Source organism: Vitis vinifera, chromosome 6 (genome assembly GCF_030704535.1).
Source record: "Vitis vinifera cultivar Pinot Noir 40024 chromosome 6, ASM3070453v1".
Taxonomy (NCBI): domain Eukaryota; kingdom Viridiplantae; phylum Streptophyta; class Magnoliopsida; order Vitales; family Vitaceae; genus Vitis; species Vitis vinifera.
This window is the reverse complement of record NC_081810.1, coordinates 3,139,643-3,157,124: the sequence shown is the minus strand read 5'-3', so window position 1 is coordinate 3,157,124 and position 17,482 is coordinate 3,139,643. Positions and strand designations below refer to the sequence as shown.

At 36.0% G+C, this 17,482-nt stretch overlaps 2 protein-coding genes across 6 annotated transcripts; both read right to left on the bottom strand.

The window, feature by feature from the left end:
- Positions 1-538: 538 nt before the first annotated feature.
- On the bottom strand, positions 539-10,028 carry LOC100255350 (BEL1-like homeodomain protein 9). 5 transcript variants are annotated; one of them, XM_059737413.1, is made up of 6 exons: positions 9,761-10,028; positions 8,856-9,245; positions 6,854-8,558; positions 1,836-2,242; positions 1,689-1,749; positions 539-1,227 (listed from the first exon to the last, which is right to left on the bottom strand). In XM_059737413.1, exons 3-6 carry the CDS (start codon positions 8,408-8,410, stop codon positions 712-714), a joined length of 2,541 nt encoding a protein of 846 aa, XP_059593396.1. In that variant the 5' UTR covers positions 8,411-8,558; positions 8,856-9,245; positions 9,761-10,028; the 3' UTR covers positions 539-711. The 5 variants fall into 5 exon arrangements, with proteins under 5 accessions (XP_059593396.1, XP_059593394.1, XP_010651204.1 ...); XM_059737411.1 differs by having other exon boundaries at positions 8,856-9,422; positions 9,761-10,016; XM_010652902.3 differs by lacking the exon at positions 8,856-9,245.
- Positions 10,029-15,640: 5,612 nt separating this feature from the next.
- On the bottom strand, positions 15,641-16,879 carry LOC100263849 (kiwellin-like). Its single transcript, XM_002285260.5, has one exon. It carries the CDS (start codon positions 16,398-16,400, stop codon positions 15,750-15,752), a length of 651 nt encoding a protein of 216 aa, XP_002285296.1. The 5' UTR covers positions 16,401-16,879; the 3' UTR covers positions 15,641-15,749.
- Positions 16,880-17,482: the final 603 nt, after the last annotated feature.

Below are 17,482 nucleotides of genomic sequence, written 5' to 3'. Positions count from 1 at the left end.
ATTTCATTAAAGCACCCAACAAGAAATATACCAGTGACAATGTTATTTTGCTATCCTACACTTAAAGAAAGATGTAAGCCATGTCTGAATTCCAACTCCGTGGCATGTACATGGACCCATGGCCGATCTACCTTATTCAACCTTACAACTAAGCCCCACCACCACCAGAACCCGAACCCAAGCAAGGGTTCATTTGCCTATGCTTTAACTAACATAGCTTCAGTTCTGCCTGCAGCTGTTCCCATTTTTTCCCAAATTCTATGTTCTTTTTTGCAAAATCACACAAAAGGAGTTACCACACTGATAGGGGCAAGACATCTGACCTATTCCCCACATTCAACCCCACTGGGCCTAACATCACCATCATCACACATTCATACTCTTCTTTTTCCTCGTAAGGGTCAGAAGCTCCAACAGACCCCACCTACTAGTGCATGGGGAATGGTCCACAGGCCCCATTCACTATTCGGTATGACCCCATGACATTAAGGATGTGATGAACATGACATTTGACAGTTCAAGGGATGGATCGAGGACCTTTCATGAATTAATAGTAAGTATTGAAATGAATGCCTCCTTATGTTGATAAGATCATGGTCAACAAAATTTTCCCTGCCAATGCATGATACAAAGTGGTGGAATGGGAGCTGATCGAGCAAATCCATTCTCCCTCTTATTCTATTCTAATTCCATCAAAAACAGCTATATAAATCAACCCACAAAATCATGAATCATCTGACCTCCAAATTGCCGTCTAAGTTGATCCTCCTGCTGTTGTAATTGTTGTTGATGTTGCTGTTGCTGTGCAGTTTCCACACTATGCCTGAGACCCAATGTAAGTGACACTGCTCCAAGTCCCCCAATCTCGACACCGCTCCGCTGGTACGGAACAAAACCCATCAATGACCCGTCCATGCTTCCAGGAATTTGGCACTCCACTCTTGATCGCTTCTCTTGATTCCACTGCTCAGCACCCAATTCATCTCCGGTGCCTGCTGAGGGACACATCCCCCTGCATTCCAATTGCTCATCAGACATTGCATTGACACTAGGCTTGTTTGAAGGTTGATTGCCATCCCGTTGGCTGACACCTTCACCAATGGACTTCCAATCTTTTTTGCCTGAATTTTGATCCCTTTCTGCTAAACCTTTGGTTTCAAGCATGTGTACTTCTTCAACCATGGGCTTCCATACCCGAACTCGGGCATTTATGAACCAGTTTGATACCTGCATTAATCAACTGAATATCATCACCTAACAAAAAAACATTATGCGGGCATGCATTTCATTGCAAAACATTGTCAAGCAGGAACCATAGACTGATAATCTCATGCCATGGCATGACAGCTGGGCGACCTTCACCAGATTAATTTCATATAGCGATAATGGCACAATACTTCAAACTCACATTCCCCCAATTTAGCATGCCATTTCTGATATTAATGACAGGGCAAAGGGTATTTTCTGTGAGGCAAAATGAGAAGACTGTCTTGCCAGCTAGATTAGACAGGTGTTAGGTAGAATTGCATCAATCAATAATCATAAAATGAAGGCAGATGTGTTATTATGGATTCTGACCCACATGCCAGCCCATTTGAAAACGTCACATAAGTGCTATTTCAGTCACCAAACTCAAGGTTAGAAAGTTAAATATATTAATAAAATGATAACCGAGGTGTTGGACCTACCTGATTTCGAGAGAGACCGGTTTGAGTGGCTAGCATATGTTTATCTGTGTCCGTTGGATACCTAACAAAAACCAAAAAGTTGATGTAACAAAACAATGTACAAAAATCAAATGGGAGAGAAGAATAGAGAGAGAGAGAGAGACTAACGGGTGAAGGAAATGCTCAAACAGCCAAGCTCTAAGAATAGCCACCGCCCTTTCTGGTAGGCCTCGTTGGGGCCTCCAGACGTGTTGTTGGGGTTCAAGGAAACCCAGGTTAGCCCCACCAGGTTTGTGTTTCGGAAAGCTTTGGTTCATGAACTTTAACCTTGGTGAACTTGCATCCCCTGCACTAGTGCAGGCACCAGTGCTGGGGGATGACAAATCCTCCCCCAAGGCTTTCCTTATGTGCCTAAGCTGGTCTGATATGGCATTCTTCAGGAACCGAAAGTGCCTCGAGACTGTTTTCAGAGCCAGGGCAATGTAGGGGGTCGCAGCACTGAGGCCTGCTACAGTTTCAAAGGATGAAACCACCATTTGCATCTGTTGATGATATTGCTTGTACCTTCTGCAAACCTTTCAATAGCACAATGAAGCAGTGTCACCAAAATGTGATTTTCCAATAACAAAATTCATGACCAAACACCATGAATGACAAATTACTAATGCATTAAAGATAAAATCCTGGAAGCAGATATTTCTCAACAATGGATTCAAGATCAACCAATCATAGCAAACGCGCCAGTTGCATCCCATTGTTACGACAATAATGCAAAATAATAAAAAAAAAACAATTATAGATGAGTGATACTTGTTGAACTACACTACTCTATAATCATTGACCGGTCCCAACTTATGCCAAAAATCAATAGTAACAAGCTGGAAGGTTGAGAATTTTTGAAGTGTTGTTGGCAACTCTACAACCACAGAGGCTCTTCTTTTAAACCTGTAATGGGGCCTTCACATATTGCAAGAAGACAATTTATTGGGCTTGGGACTTTGCTTTGCTAAAGTGATTAAAAAAGAAGGGTGCACTGTTATTTGAGAATATCTAATTGCCATGGTGGTGCTATAGAGACTGGGATAATCTACTTGACATTTTTCCATTAATAATTGATTGGGCAAGGGGCACAACATTGCACATATAATCTCTGATTCCAGCAACAAGATCTGAATGACGAGAAAGTGGGGCATCTACAGTTATGTTTTATTGCTACATGGAATTTAGCTCCAACTCCATAGCCAGTTATTTATTTGCCTTTCAAATCAACTAATGATGATTAAGACCTGGAAAAAGCATGAAGTCTCTTCAAAAATCAGTATGTTCTCTCTTACCAAAGATGAAACAAAATAGAGGTTATAATTACTTCAGTATATTCTAAACCAGAAGTTTTTGTGGCATCAAAATCTCATCAGGATTACCACATAGAAAAATGGTCATTTGGAATGTGCCCTTTGAGATATAACATTGAATCAACAGTTACCTTGGAAAGTCAACATAACCTGGAAATTCAATACCTGGAAATCTAATCTACCAGTAGTGAACATAGAAAGAATTAAAAAAAGTAAAAATCTCATAAAAAGAATTCAAGACATAATCAGACCTTTAAATCTTCAACCTAGAAACTTATGATACCTGGGAACGTTTAAAACGTCCATTGAATTCCAAAGCCAACTGGAAAGCAAACTAAAGCACAAAGCTTAAAGCTCCAATAATCATCTAGGATTGCAAGGTTCTATTCCTCTTTTTCTTTGATCAAATAAAGCTAGTCAACTGAGTGAAAAAAAAAAAAGTGTATGGAAATAAACAAGGCACTAGAAGGCTTCTGCTTTCTATTGTTAACAAACTAGAATTTTAGAATCATCTTGGAGTAGGAACATTTCCAAGATCAAAGAAAAATGAGATCATGAAAGGATCCGTCCGCTGCTGTGAATATAATCTAACTAGTAAGGTATTTATCACATGCATCATTAATTTGTTCAAACCTAGCTTACAGATCAACCATGTAATTTTCTTGAACTTTGTTACGATCAAGACCTACATTATCATTAACAACACTAAGACGCTAGAATGGAATAAGAAGCTCCCCTTCAACCCATGATGAAATATTAAACAGATGACTCGTTTCTTGGAGAGTAAAATCAGTTCCAGTGCAACAAAGTGCAGAAAAAAAAAATCCAGACTAGAAAGAAAGTGTCTAGATTACTTAGGGAATTCAAATTCTCAAATTGGTTGGAATATATCCAGGCGCATCACTAAGTACAATAGACAAGTTCATTTTCACATATGGCAGACATATTGCAAATTCAGTTTCAGATAGAAAGGATATGTTTCTGAAATGATCTAATTGAATAAGAGCCAAATTTAAAACCCCCCCATCACAAGTCTAATCTATGACAAGACGTGAAAAATTTAGAAACCAGCTAGACCATAGTCCTAAATACCACATTGCAACCAATAATGATTTGCGTCATATTTTTCTTTTGTAAAAGGAAAAGGTTAAACCTATGGAGCTCTAGATATTTTAGTACATACAACCTATGGAGTTATCAAGTTGAAAATTGTGTTGCAAATTTGTTTCCATGCTTAAGTAGCCATGAAGAAAATTTGCACTAGAGGCCATGCCAGAGGCGAACTCCATGGCAATTAAGTCAGTTGCATTTGCTTGGTTTTGATTTAATTCTGATATGATTCAATTCCCCCTTTGGTACTGACAAGACAAGTGAGCTATTTACAACCTTGTGTGGTGGTGGTACCTACATGAGACCTGACAAACAAGTCCAACATGAGATTTGACTCCAAAAAAATAAAGAAACAATAAAGAATGAATGCAAGAGTTAAAAAGGGCCCAGGGCTATGTCACAGGAAAAGCAATCAAACTGCAGACATTGAAATCACAGCTATTTGAGTTCACTTGTTACATTTTCTATTGCAGTGCCTAGTTTCACGCCTCATCCATGATCAGTACATCTAATTGGAAAACGCAACCTAAAGAAACAATTTCATAATTAACACACCAAGGAATCTCAGTATCATGCATTTTCCAAGAACCCAAGATCAAATGACATGGGCTTGAAATTCATATTTTATGCCAAATTCTTGACATCAAGCCTAATATTAATATAATCAATCTAAGAATTCCAAAATGCTGATCAAGAAATGTCTAGAGCCTAGAAATGAGAGTTACATTAGGCCAAAGGGGCATTTTAGACATTTAGATTATGAATGTAAATACTTGAGGACCCAAATAAATCAAGTGTACTATGGCAAGGAACACATACTTGTAACATGCTGATCATGAATGCAGTCTTCCCTACATATGTTCGGATACATATTTAATCCATAGCACTTGTAAATCGCACTGGTATAAGATCAATTAAATGGCATGTACTGATACTAAGAGTCCGTTCGGCAGTGATTATAGAAAATGCTTTCAGTCTAAAAGTGTTTTTGAAAAAAAAAAATTGCTATTTGAAAAAATTTAGGAAATACTTCTAAAAATCTAAAAAATCACTTATAAATACTTCTAAAAATCTAAAAAATAACTTATAGTGTTGAAAAATCACTTATATTAGTTTTTGGAGAAACACTTAATAAGTGATTCTTGTAGAAAACACTTCCTTCCACTAACAACACTTCGAGTAGAAACATTGCCAAACACACTCTAGGTTGGCAAACTAGAAGAAGACATGGAAATAGGACGAATGTGACTTCAAGGTGCTAATTTACAGCTGACATCTGCTCACAAACTCATGCAACCCAGGAACTAAACTCACTTCAACATAGGTGTTTTCCCATCTACTTAGGATTTGGCTATGCAACTCCTATTTTGAAATTCTATTCTATCTAATAAAGCCATACTATTGGTTAGACCATAAACCAACATGTCTTTTCTCACTACCTTGATTCATGTTCATTTTGGGGCCGTCCCCTTGCCCTAAGAGGATCATCTAAAGAATGTCATTTCAGAGTTCCTCATCTTAGTCACTTATGCATTAACCATCTTAACCTATTTTTTCATCATCTTGTCCCAAATAAATTGACAATCTCAAGCTATTTTATTAGTTGCCTAATAATTTTGGCGTTAGTGATCTTCATTGCATATGTATTAACAATCTCAAGCTATTTTATATCATCTTGCCCCTAACAGCTAGATCAATCTACACTAATATCTCATAAATATTACTTGTTTCTAACCATATATGTGGTTCCTTATCTTGCCATTACACTACCTCAAAATCCATCAGCATGTCATTTTATTAGAAAGGTGCTGAACTCCCCAACATTCTAAAAAATTTCACTATGTAAATCTTGGGGACATCATTATTGAAGGCCCTACCACATTTTTGGATGCTCTGCGCATCTTTGTTACATTGCTCTAAGCCACAAGAAATAATTAAACAATTCTGAACTTGATCTCTTGGAAATATTTCTGCCTAGCCTTATCCCTTTATCAAATGGCATTGCCACCCAATTCACTTTCATCACTGCACCAAATCTTTAGATGATTGCTTCACTTCAATAATATGCCACTAATATCTTCTCTACTATTTCAACCCCTTTCCAATGTCATTGCATTAAATTGCATAAAACGTGAATCATTTAATTTCCTTGAATTTTGTTTTGAATTGACCCTACATGTTTTGGGACTTGCATTGAAATACCTCCTCCTACAATCAATTTCAACAGTGTTGGAATATTTTCTGAACATGTATTGACTGTTTGGATGGTCCTTGCTAATGGGGCCCCACACAAACAATGATCATCCAGCAAAGAAGCATTTTTACCAATCCTTGCAGAAACACGAGGCTACAAGTTTTTGTAGTGGAATAGGCAAAAATAAACAGAATCCTCACATAGCTTGAACCACCTCTAAACTGAAGATAAGCATATATTGGTTTGATCCACCATCCAAAACAACCATTGCTAAAGTTCTAAAAAATTTCCACTGATTAGTTGTTTAAGCTGGTCACTGAGAGGCTGGTTTCCCTCTATTTAAGAAAAAAAAAGTGTAAATGTGCTATAACACACAAGTGGTAGGTTTTTGAAATCTAATTTCAACGAACACAACAAATAATTTCCATGTCTTATTACTTGTTATAACACATTGATATAAGTTCATTGTGTACTCAAGCACTTTACCTAAATTATGGAAGCACAAGGCATGAGAAATGGACAAAACATACCTCCTCCTGCATAAACAAGAGCTTTGCCTTCTTTTGTTGGTAGTCAGGCCTATACGATTCACAGGAGCTGCTCTTAACTCCCCCTTCACTAATTTCATTTGAATCATAAAATGTGGAGGACGAGACAGCTGAATTGCCACCCTTGGCAGCTCCAACCTCAGTGTCAGATGTGTTAACCGCATCAGGAACTGAAACACTAACATCTCCAGATGTCCTCCGAGTTACCTCACATGTTTTCACCAGTTTGGGACTTGCTGCTTTACAAAATTCATCCAGGACCTGTTGTGCTGGCTTCAAAAATTTTGAACTCTTTAAAATTGTTGCATACCCAGTGAATGGCCCAAGAGGGCCAGCACTCCTATGAGTGTAAGTAGAAGTCCCCACTATGTCGTGAAGGGAATTTCCATACCCTTTACCACTAACAGGTGGCTTTGAATCCGAACATAAATAACCAGAGCTCATAACTTTCAAATCTTGTGGGCAACTGAAAGCTGCAGTTCCAGAACGTAGATCCTTCGACTCATATCTCTCCCCAAACTGAGCTACCTGTATTTTGGATGAAGGATGTGATGAAAGGGAAAGTGACAGACCTTGTGCGTTAGAATCACTTGCAATGGTACTCAAGTCTCCAAGACTCTTGTTTGCAAGAACACCCAAATCACCACCACTCCACTGATGGCAACCCTCTACTGGCCTAGTCATCCAAGCAACAGAAGAATCAAGACGGAGAGCACTAGACTGATTTCCAAAGTTTGGAAGAAGAACAAGTTCATTCCCACCATCTTCCCATGAATCACGGCCAGTGTCCCTAATGTTCTGATGCGCAAAGGATGCCATTTCTAGCCCCTGGGTTCCAACTGCAGCTGAAGTAACAACCTCTTGGAGCGTGTTTCGGTAGAGTTGAGGAGAATTGAAATGGATTTCACCATAATGCTTCTGGCTATCTTGACTAGAAATTTCACTGGATGGATTGGTTATCGATGACTGCACATCCTGATATCCACTGTAATTAGGCTTCAAATCGAGTGAAGATGCAGAAATGTTGTTTACCTTCATAGAGCTGGCTGACAAGACTTCCCCGACATACATAGGGTTTTGATTGCTTTCACTAGCCACCGTTCCATTAGCATAATTCACAATCCAATCACAGCTTTGCTGTGTACCAAGGCCTTTCCAATTGTCACAGTTTTGTGGGTCACCAGCTGCTTTAGATGAAATTGGGTGAGACAAATTGGGGAATGAAGCATCCTGAGAGACTGCATTCGAATCTTGCCCCACCATTGCATCCTTGCTACCCAAAAACACATGAGAATTCGATGAAAAATTGAGCATTTCCGAGGAGAGCACAATAGGATCATAAAGCACATTGCCGTTCCTAACATTCCGAACTTGAATAAGATCTGGGTTTAGTTCTGGATGGACCGATAATTGTTCCAAACTGTTAGGGAACTCCTCCAAATGGTGAGCTGGGGTTGAACTTTGATGTTGAACTCTAAGCTTATCACGCCGGCTTTGCTGTGCTACATGCGATTCAGGTCTAAAGTTCCTCATCTCCATCCAAAAAAGATCTTAGCTAGCGTTTCTTGGGTTCACAACTGAAGGCCTTACTGCAACCTGCCACCACTAAAACTCACCCAGCACATGGTTTGAGGAGAGAACTCTATCACAACCCATCAACTAGATATATCATCCTATGCATTTCCTGCTGTTCAGTCGAAGTTAAAAACTTAAAAGCCAAATATGAAGCTTGCAATGAATGAGATAATCACAGACGAATAAGTACCCGTCTATAGACAGAAACATAACGAAACATTAAATATAATCGTTCAGACGCACATCCACAAACGCACAAGAGAGATAGAAATAGAGGGAGAGAAAGGGAAAGAAAAGGGGAGAGAGAGAGAGAGAGAGAGAGAGAGAGAGCAAATAGTAACGTAGGATAGCAGAAAAACATGATAAGAAATGAATGAAATGAACAGGAATCCATGTGGGAAAAATTCACCAGAGAGTGATAGTTGTGGGAGGTCACATGGACCTTGATAGACAAAACGAAGACAACACAACGTGGACGAAAAATCTTCTCAAAGTAACATCACCAGATTCACCACCTTCACCACAACCCACGCAGAGACACACACTGTAGAGAGAGTTCACTTTCTTCTCTTCCTTCAGTTCACTGGTGATGTTATTTCCAAAGTCTACCTTCACCACAACCCACGCAGAGACACACACTGTAGAGAGAGTTCACTTTCTTCTCTTCCTTCAGTTCACTGGTGATGTTATTTCCAAAGTCTAGAACGCTACCAACCAAGTAACATCATTTTCAGACACTCCATCTGAAAATTTCCGCGGTTGGCAAGCTCCAATATCGACCAAACTCAGTATTCACCATCTGAAATTTTCCACTGTTGGTAACCTCCAATATCGACCAAACCCAGCATTCACCATAAACCGAAAAGGAAACCTCCACATCAAAACTAAACGTAAATAAAAGGCAACAAGCCAATCAACTACGACCCGGCATAGAAAAACATCTACAATAACTTACTTCACTTCACCCACTGAAACCCTAATTTCAATTATAAACAGCATCAAACCTCCGCCCCTCAATTCATCATATAGAATCTTAAAACTTCAAAACAGATCCAGGTGAAAAAATCCCAACAACAGATAAAACCCATATCCACATACCTGCTCTAGAGCTATGATTTTTTTACAGAAAGTTTTGAATAAAGCCATAAAGAACAAGAGTTTAATTCAAAAGTTTCATAATTCAGAGCAAAAACCAACAAACAAACCAAACGAAAAACAAATATTCCATGAAAAATCATTTCCTGCATATCACTTCAAGAAAAAAGAGCGAGAAAATTTTGTAGTTTCTGTGACCAAGTTCGCGTAGTTCATTACCTCTGAGTACTGACATGGATCAGATCCTAATCTTGAAAACAACCTATTACAGCTCGTGGCAGTAGCTCTCCCAGTAAGATTCCGGTGGAGTTCCGGCGATAATCCGACGAAAGCTTGAGAGCAGAAAAACGAGCAAAGGACGAGACCAATAATTGCGAATGGAAGATAATTGCCGTTAGCTTTAACGGCTAACCGAGCTTAGCTTTTTTAAGACTCTAACTTGACGTCGACGTTAGATTTAACGTCCAAAAATGTCAAGCTCGTGAATGAAAAATCGCTCGCTTTTCTTTCCAATAAAAAGCCACCACATTCCTCCGTTAAACAAAGGGCCTTAATTATTATCATTAATTTCGATACTACCATCCATGGGTTTATGGATGAGGTGGCATTTGCCAGCTTCCCACTCTTTTTTTTCCTTTTTTCTTTTTTTTTTTTGCTTATAAAAATATTCTCCCATGTCGCATGTTGATACATGACTAATCATCATCTGATCTCAATATGAGGACCGTTGCAAAATTTGCTTCTCTTTAATAACAATCCAATCATATATTTAAAGAGAGTAGTCACTTCGTCTAGCTTAAGCTTGGTTATCTAAAAAAAGGAAAAAAAAAATATTTTTTTTATATTTGATTTTATTATAAAAAAATATAAAAAAAACAAATATAATTAAAATTAATTTAAAATTTATATATTTTAAAATTATTTAATAATAAATAAATTTAAATAAATATATAAAAATAATTTATTAAATTTAAATCTATTTTTTATTTTCTTTCATTCTTTCTTCTCTTAGATTTTTCTTTTTTATTTTTATTCTTAATATTTTATTAATATTGAAATTAAAAATAAAATATTTTTTATTCTTTAAAATATTTTATTAGAAATATTTTTATTATTATTTTTATATTTTTATTCTTTAAATTTACATAATGTTTTATTCCAATTTGTATTTTTTTAGTAAGTAGTAAATAGCTTTTTCCTTAACAAAAAACGAGATGATAAAAAACAGTCGAAATCTGACAAATTTTGTCGGTTCCCTCGGCTAAGTGCAAGGAGATCCATGTATTTAATGATCCAGATATGCAATAACTCCCTAATCCAGGGATACCTATGGCAATCTGTGTAATAAATGGCAAAGCAAAAGGGCATTACAGGAGCCCTGAGGGACGTCGACGTCACGGATGGTGACCTTAACAATATGACAGCCTGAAGAGCCCCTCTCAAAAGGCAATAAACAATTAAGAAAAAAGAAATTTAAAATTTGAAAAAATAAAAGACAGCAAAAGGAACAATCCAGCCCTGACGACGGCCATGGTGTGATGACGTCATCACATCACTTCAACACAGGGCCTTGAACATGGTGTGATGACGTCATCACATCACCTCAATACAGAAGCCCTAGGAACTCTATCAACTCGCTCCCCTCCCCCTCTACCGCTCTGCTTCTAAGTACTTTATTTTTCTTTTCTTCGTTAGGTCATTTACGGTGGTCTTTTCGCTTTTATTTCCGCACTTGATTTTCCAGGTAATAACCTCTGTGCCACTCACGGCTCACCGCCTCTTTTTTCTTCAAAATAAAATAAATAACGAAAACTGTCATTTCACACTGTTTGGTCGCAGAGAAAATGAAGCTATCTTACGTTCATAAATTAATAATGGCACCCTTTTCTTGGCTGCGTGACACATCTGTTACAAGTGAAAAACAGTGATCGGTCAGGTTGTGTTAATTATGACTCATGAGAAGAAAAATACGGTTGAAATGACCCGATCACCCATGGATTCTTCACAAAAGATTTTATTCAACGGACCAACTTTGGTAGCTGATGAGGGGGTGGGTGGTGTTTCTAGTTGGAGATGGATTCCAATGGTCACATTTACCAAAAGTCCTCTTCCTCCCATCCAATTGATTCTAATGGCCATATTTAGCTAAAGTCCTCTCTCTCTCAAAGAAAATGGTTACTTTTTCACATGTAAATCAATGTTGCCATGGGTAAAAAAGAACCCAAGGTGAAAAGGAAGTGGGTGCATGTAGCATGGTGATGTAGTAAAATGGTAAGTAATATGATGATGATGATGATGATGATGACGGTGAGGGTGTGTTTGGTTGTGGATGTGTTGAGAATAAGAGGGTGTGATTGGTGGTGTAGTTTATACTTTATAGAGGATTGAAAATTTCACAAATGCTTGACCCCATCACATTGACCGTTCATACACTTGACCTTCCCCTCATCATATGATATGATATGAAGAAGGCATCTATTACAAGTGGGGCCCCTTGCGCAAAATCGGAATATTTATGTCTCTGTTCTCTCACACGCCCCTTCTTTCGTATCCACACAACTCAATTACCTCGGGATGGTCTACTCTACACCGCCTCATATCATAATATTCTTTCACCACCCCTTTTTAGTTTTTTCCTTATCTCTATTTTGGCGGGCCACAAATAGAAATGAAAATACAATAAATAGAGAGAAATCAAAATATTAATAAAAATATGATTTAATTTTTATATTAATAAAGTTTTTTATACTAAAAAATAATTTTAAAACTTTAATAAATAAGAAAAAAAAACTAACTTGAATGGATGTGTTTAACATGAATTAACTTGATTATAATAATAATATATTTAACTAATATTTTATTCATTTAAAATTATATTTTAAGAAAATAAGTTCATTAAATTATAAATATGTCAATCCGAAAAGTTAATCATATTAGACCAAATAAGATTCAATTTGCCCTAATTATTATTACACTACATGTTATAAGTTATTTATCATCTAATATAGAATACCAACACACATCTACCAAATGTGAATTGATATTATATTCTACTCAATAATTATAACAATCTAAAAAATAATCAAGAATGACAATAACATTTAACCAAAAATTGGACACAAAATATAACATGAAAAAACCCTCAAAATATAAAAACCCACGAAATTTTTTTTTCTACTTCAATAAAATGAGAATATAATAATTAAATTTTTTTCAACTTGAAAATTTATATAAATATCTTGATATTTGATGTGAAAATTTATCACGAACATTGATAAAAAAGAAATAGAGATAAAACATATCGCATAAGATTTCACAAAAAGGTCTATAAATGAACATTAATTTCGCCCTTGAGCTCTAAAACAATATTAAAAAAAAACCTAATTTTATTTCATTTTTTCAATCACATTTCTCACGTGATAAAAAAAACTTAATACTATATATACACATATATATTATATATTTAAGCGTAGAGAATACCAAAATATAAAATAGCTTAATACATAGTGATAGATTGAACAAACTTAGCTCAACAATTTTCACAACAATAATAAAAAAACAGTAATTTAAATGTGTTCTAATTTTCTATAAGGTGGAGTTTTTTTTTTTTTTTTTAACTTAACTATAACTAAACAATATTAAGTATTAAACAATAAAAAAATTTAATATGTTATTTTTAATATCAAAAAAATTATTGTAATATTTTTTATTCAATAATTTTTTTAAAATAATGATAAAATAATAAATAATCCGAAATCCAAAAGGAAATTGCCTTAAGCAAAAAAGTTGAAACAAGTAAGAATACCCGAGTTGAAAGCTTAATAAGCATGTTGGGTATTGTGAATGTGGAAGCCATAATTGGGTGATGAGGGACAATTACAAACCCAAATTCAGAACTGAGGAGTGGGCAGACATAGACATCCACCACCACTCAGAAAGGTCAAACAACAAAAATAGAAAAAAATTTCACTTACAAATCCTAATAATATGCCATATATGCACTCCCACTTCTGAAATCATTGTTCGCCACTGCTCAAGTCTGCTCTTGTAATTATTACTACTTACAAAATCTTCTCTCGACGTCTTTGGACTTTGGGTAGACACATTTAATGCTTGCATTTCTATATCATTATTACACCTGCCCCCATTTTCGTGTTTTTTTTTTCCTCCTTGATGGGCTACTTCTTTTACTTCCCTTTGTGAGAGCAAGAAAATTTACTAGTCATTGGACGACCTCGGAGTCTCAAAAATTCTAAAAGACAGCAGAAAAAAAATTCCCTGTTCGAAAATTGTTTTCAAAAAACAGTTTTCTATTTTCTTAATAATTTTTTTTAACTCAAAAACCTTTTAATAAAAAAGAAATTTATTTTTAGTATTAAATTTTAAGTATTTTTAATTACTTTTTATATAATATTTAGAACCATAATTGAAACTACTAATTATTTATAAGTAGTTACTATTTTTATTGAGATTCCGATATTTGAATTCTCAAATAGTCTTAATGTTGAAAATAATTGAAAATTATTTTATAGTTTATTATTTTAAAATTTTAACTAATTTCAAGTTTTCAACTATATTTGATTTTATTTTGTGTATTTTTATAATTTGTATTTAAAAAATTAATAAAAGTGAATAAAGGGAAAAAAATCAAACTTAAAAAATTTACTTATTTCTACTTTATTCTTTCATTTTCACATTGCATTTTATCTTTTTCCGGCAATTTTTAGAAATCAGACCGGTGTGCAAGCAAATATTTCCATGCTTCCTAGGAACTTATTTTCTTTTATCTGAAGTGACATGCATAAAGGCAATTATTTGTATTTCATATTATAGATGCCTAAATCGGGGCCCAGGCCACATTCATATTAAGCCCAATAGCTAGTTCAGTAGGTTTCCAACCCAATCCAACGTTAATTGGGCTTGGGCTTGGGTTTATGTATTGGCTCTTTGTCCAACCCAATGCAAGATAGTCCATTCTGTTATCTAGCTAGGAAAATGTCCTATTGTAAGCGCCTCTTTTCTTCACATAGCCAACTTGAATATGAATTACGACGAAGCAATGGAAAATTTTAGTAAAAGGAAGTCAACATTTTCTCTCTACTCTTAAAAGGGTGTTATTAAATCAATTTAATGACTTAATAACTTAATTTAAATCATTAAGTATGTCGGGTAGAATAACTTAATATTATAATTTAAAATTATTTTTTACTTTAAGTATTGAGTTAAAATGATTAATTTATTTTTAATCTCAATTTTTTTAAAACAATGAGTGTATTTTAGAATGATAGTTCCATACTTTAAACATCCATAACTTATTTTTTACAATAAATATTTTATAGTTATGTTATTCATTTGTACTTTAAATCTAGATGTTTTACAAATAAATTTATTATTTAAAATTAATGAAAATAAATATGAGTTAAAATTAATGAGAAAAGTATTAGTTAAAATTAATGAAGGTAAATATATTAAAATTTTATAATTTAGAATAAATTTTAAATTAACTTTACTAAAAAATCTTAATCCAAACTTTAGAGCAATCAAGTGAGATAAGTAAAGAATTTTGATCTTCTTATTCAATTCAAAAGCAACCGTGAATGGAATTGAATTGAGGTAGCTACAATCCAAATGGGGCTGTAGTAATTAAAAGGATGATATTGCCAAACCAACTATAGGAACGTGGTGGGACTTTTCCATTGTTACCATATAGGTCATTTTTGTTGAATTACTAATCTTTCTAAAAACATTTGTTGATTCCTATTAGAGGGAGTATCTTATGAGAGTCATTCATAAAGGTATATCACAAGGATAATTTTCTAAAAATCGACTCCAATTTCCTTAATGGTTTTTCAGTGAATTATTATCAATTTTGATTTTCTAGTCTAATTAATTGTGTCATTAAAGAGGCTAACAACGATGATGTCGAATATAAGTTAGCTAGGTAGGTCAAGTTGCCTACTAATTTAATAAAGCTAGTCAAGGAAGTGATCTCACAACATAAAATTAGAGTCCGTTTAAATGACTTTTAATATTTTTATTAATTTTTTTTATTATTTAAGTTTTAAAAATACTAAAAATACTTTTTAAAATCTTGACCATTTATTTACTTCATATTAATGTGTCGATACAACACAGCCAGTAATTAGGCATTGAAGCTCGGTACGTAACGCCGTTTATTAGGTGGCTACAAGCACTAAAGCTAACGTACCTAAGCCATGGTCCAGGTAACATCCACTACACCTATGTCCTTATCCAGCCCCAGAGCACTCCACACAGCATCAGATCCATCAACTATGTTATTCTTACAAGGAGGCTGGTATGCATGCTCTTGGTCACACCCCCTCATGGAGTCACACTCATCCACCACCTTGGCCACCACACTCCTCCCATTTTGTGCCGTAATCCTGATCATCTTTCCACATCGCGATCCGCCATTGTACCACCCGGTTGACAGGGCGACAATACGCTCCGAGTTGCTATGGTACTGCTCATCACACTCCGACGCGCCTCCACCGTCCCCGCCTTCGCTAAAGTCATTGTTTGTGAGTTTGGCAGGTGTGGAGGATGTAACCCGAGGGGAGCATCTGTAGGTGGGATAGGATATTCCCCCGCACGTAAGAGTGCCGGAGGCTTGACAGTTAGAGCCGCTTGGAGGGGATGGTGATGGGGTTTGACAAATGTGAGTCCCGACGTCTGGATCATCATTACATTTACCACTGACGCATATGAGCTGACCCTCACAGTCGTTAAGGGTTTGACATGGGCCACCACAGGAGGATATAGCAAATGCAAGGAATGGGAGGGAGAAAATGTTGGAGAGAAGACACAGAGATGCTAGCAACAGTGCTAAATTTGCCATTGGAGCCACCTTCAATAAGGTAAATTGGCCCAGCGGTTTGGAATGTTTTGGATGAGGCCTAAGGAAGAGGCTGCTTATATTGATACTGAATCCACTCCAAGCTGTTGTCTGGCTCAGGAAGTAATGAGTGCTAAATGCAATTGGTCCACATAGCGGGGCACCTTTAATTTCTTCAACTTGGCCATTAACTTGTGGGCATTGGCTACGGGTCAACCTGCTCTATTGAGGAGGCATTTAGTGTAGCTCCTCAGATTTTTTGTTTTTTTTCCGGGCATGCGTGATGGGTGGATGAAACTTGGCTCTGCACGAAATTATGATAACTCAATCCAGAACTAATCGTTCTCCTCTTTTGTGACGTTATATCATGTGCTATTTCTTGGTAGAGTTCCACACAATCAAATTGCTGGGCCAACCCCAATTGGACTCCTTTCAATTCAATTTGCACTAGTCGATTTTTGATCATCCGCCTATCTTGCTCCACCCTCTACCTATAAAAGGGGGGGAAATAAATTACTCGAAAGAAAGCTAAATTTCACACTATCAAGGCATTGATATGGCTGTCTTCATAGACCATAGTTTATGTACACAATCCCTCGGCTGCAACTTTTGTAATAATGATGCATGAATTAAGAACTATAAAAGTGGAGCCTTCCCGCAGAGAAGGAATATTTATTGAAGAAGCAACAATTCTTTGGTAGGGCGAAGCAACCTTGTAGGAATGAGTTCTTTCTTGTCTCTTGAAGTGAACAATAAACAAGCCATCTTGAAATACTAATCTTCAGCCACCCAACCCTGAGGCCATCTCGAGTAAAGAGGTAGCACCATTCACCCAATTTGATTAAAGAACCTAATTCCAAATGAACAACACAAGTTTACTCTAAAACTTATAGTTTTTAAAAAGTCTCATTTGCAGTCATACAACACTTATTTGAAAAGATACAAATTTACCTTACCCCAAAATAAAGATCATAAAAAGGGAAGATCTTCTTACAAGTTGACATGATTGACCAACTTGTGCTTGAAAAGACAAATTCAACTGCTCTTATCCTCATTCACCCAAAAGTTAAAGCTTATAGAAAAAG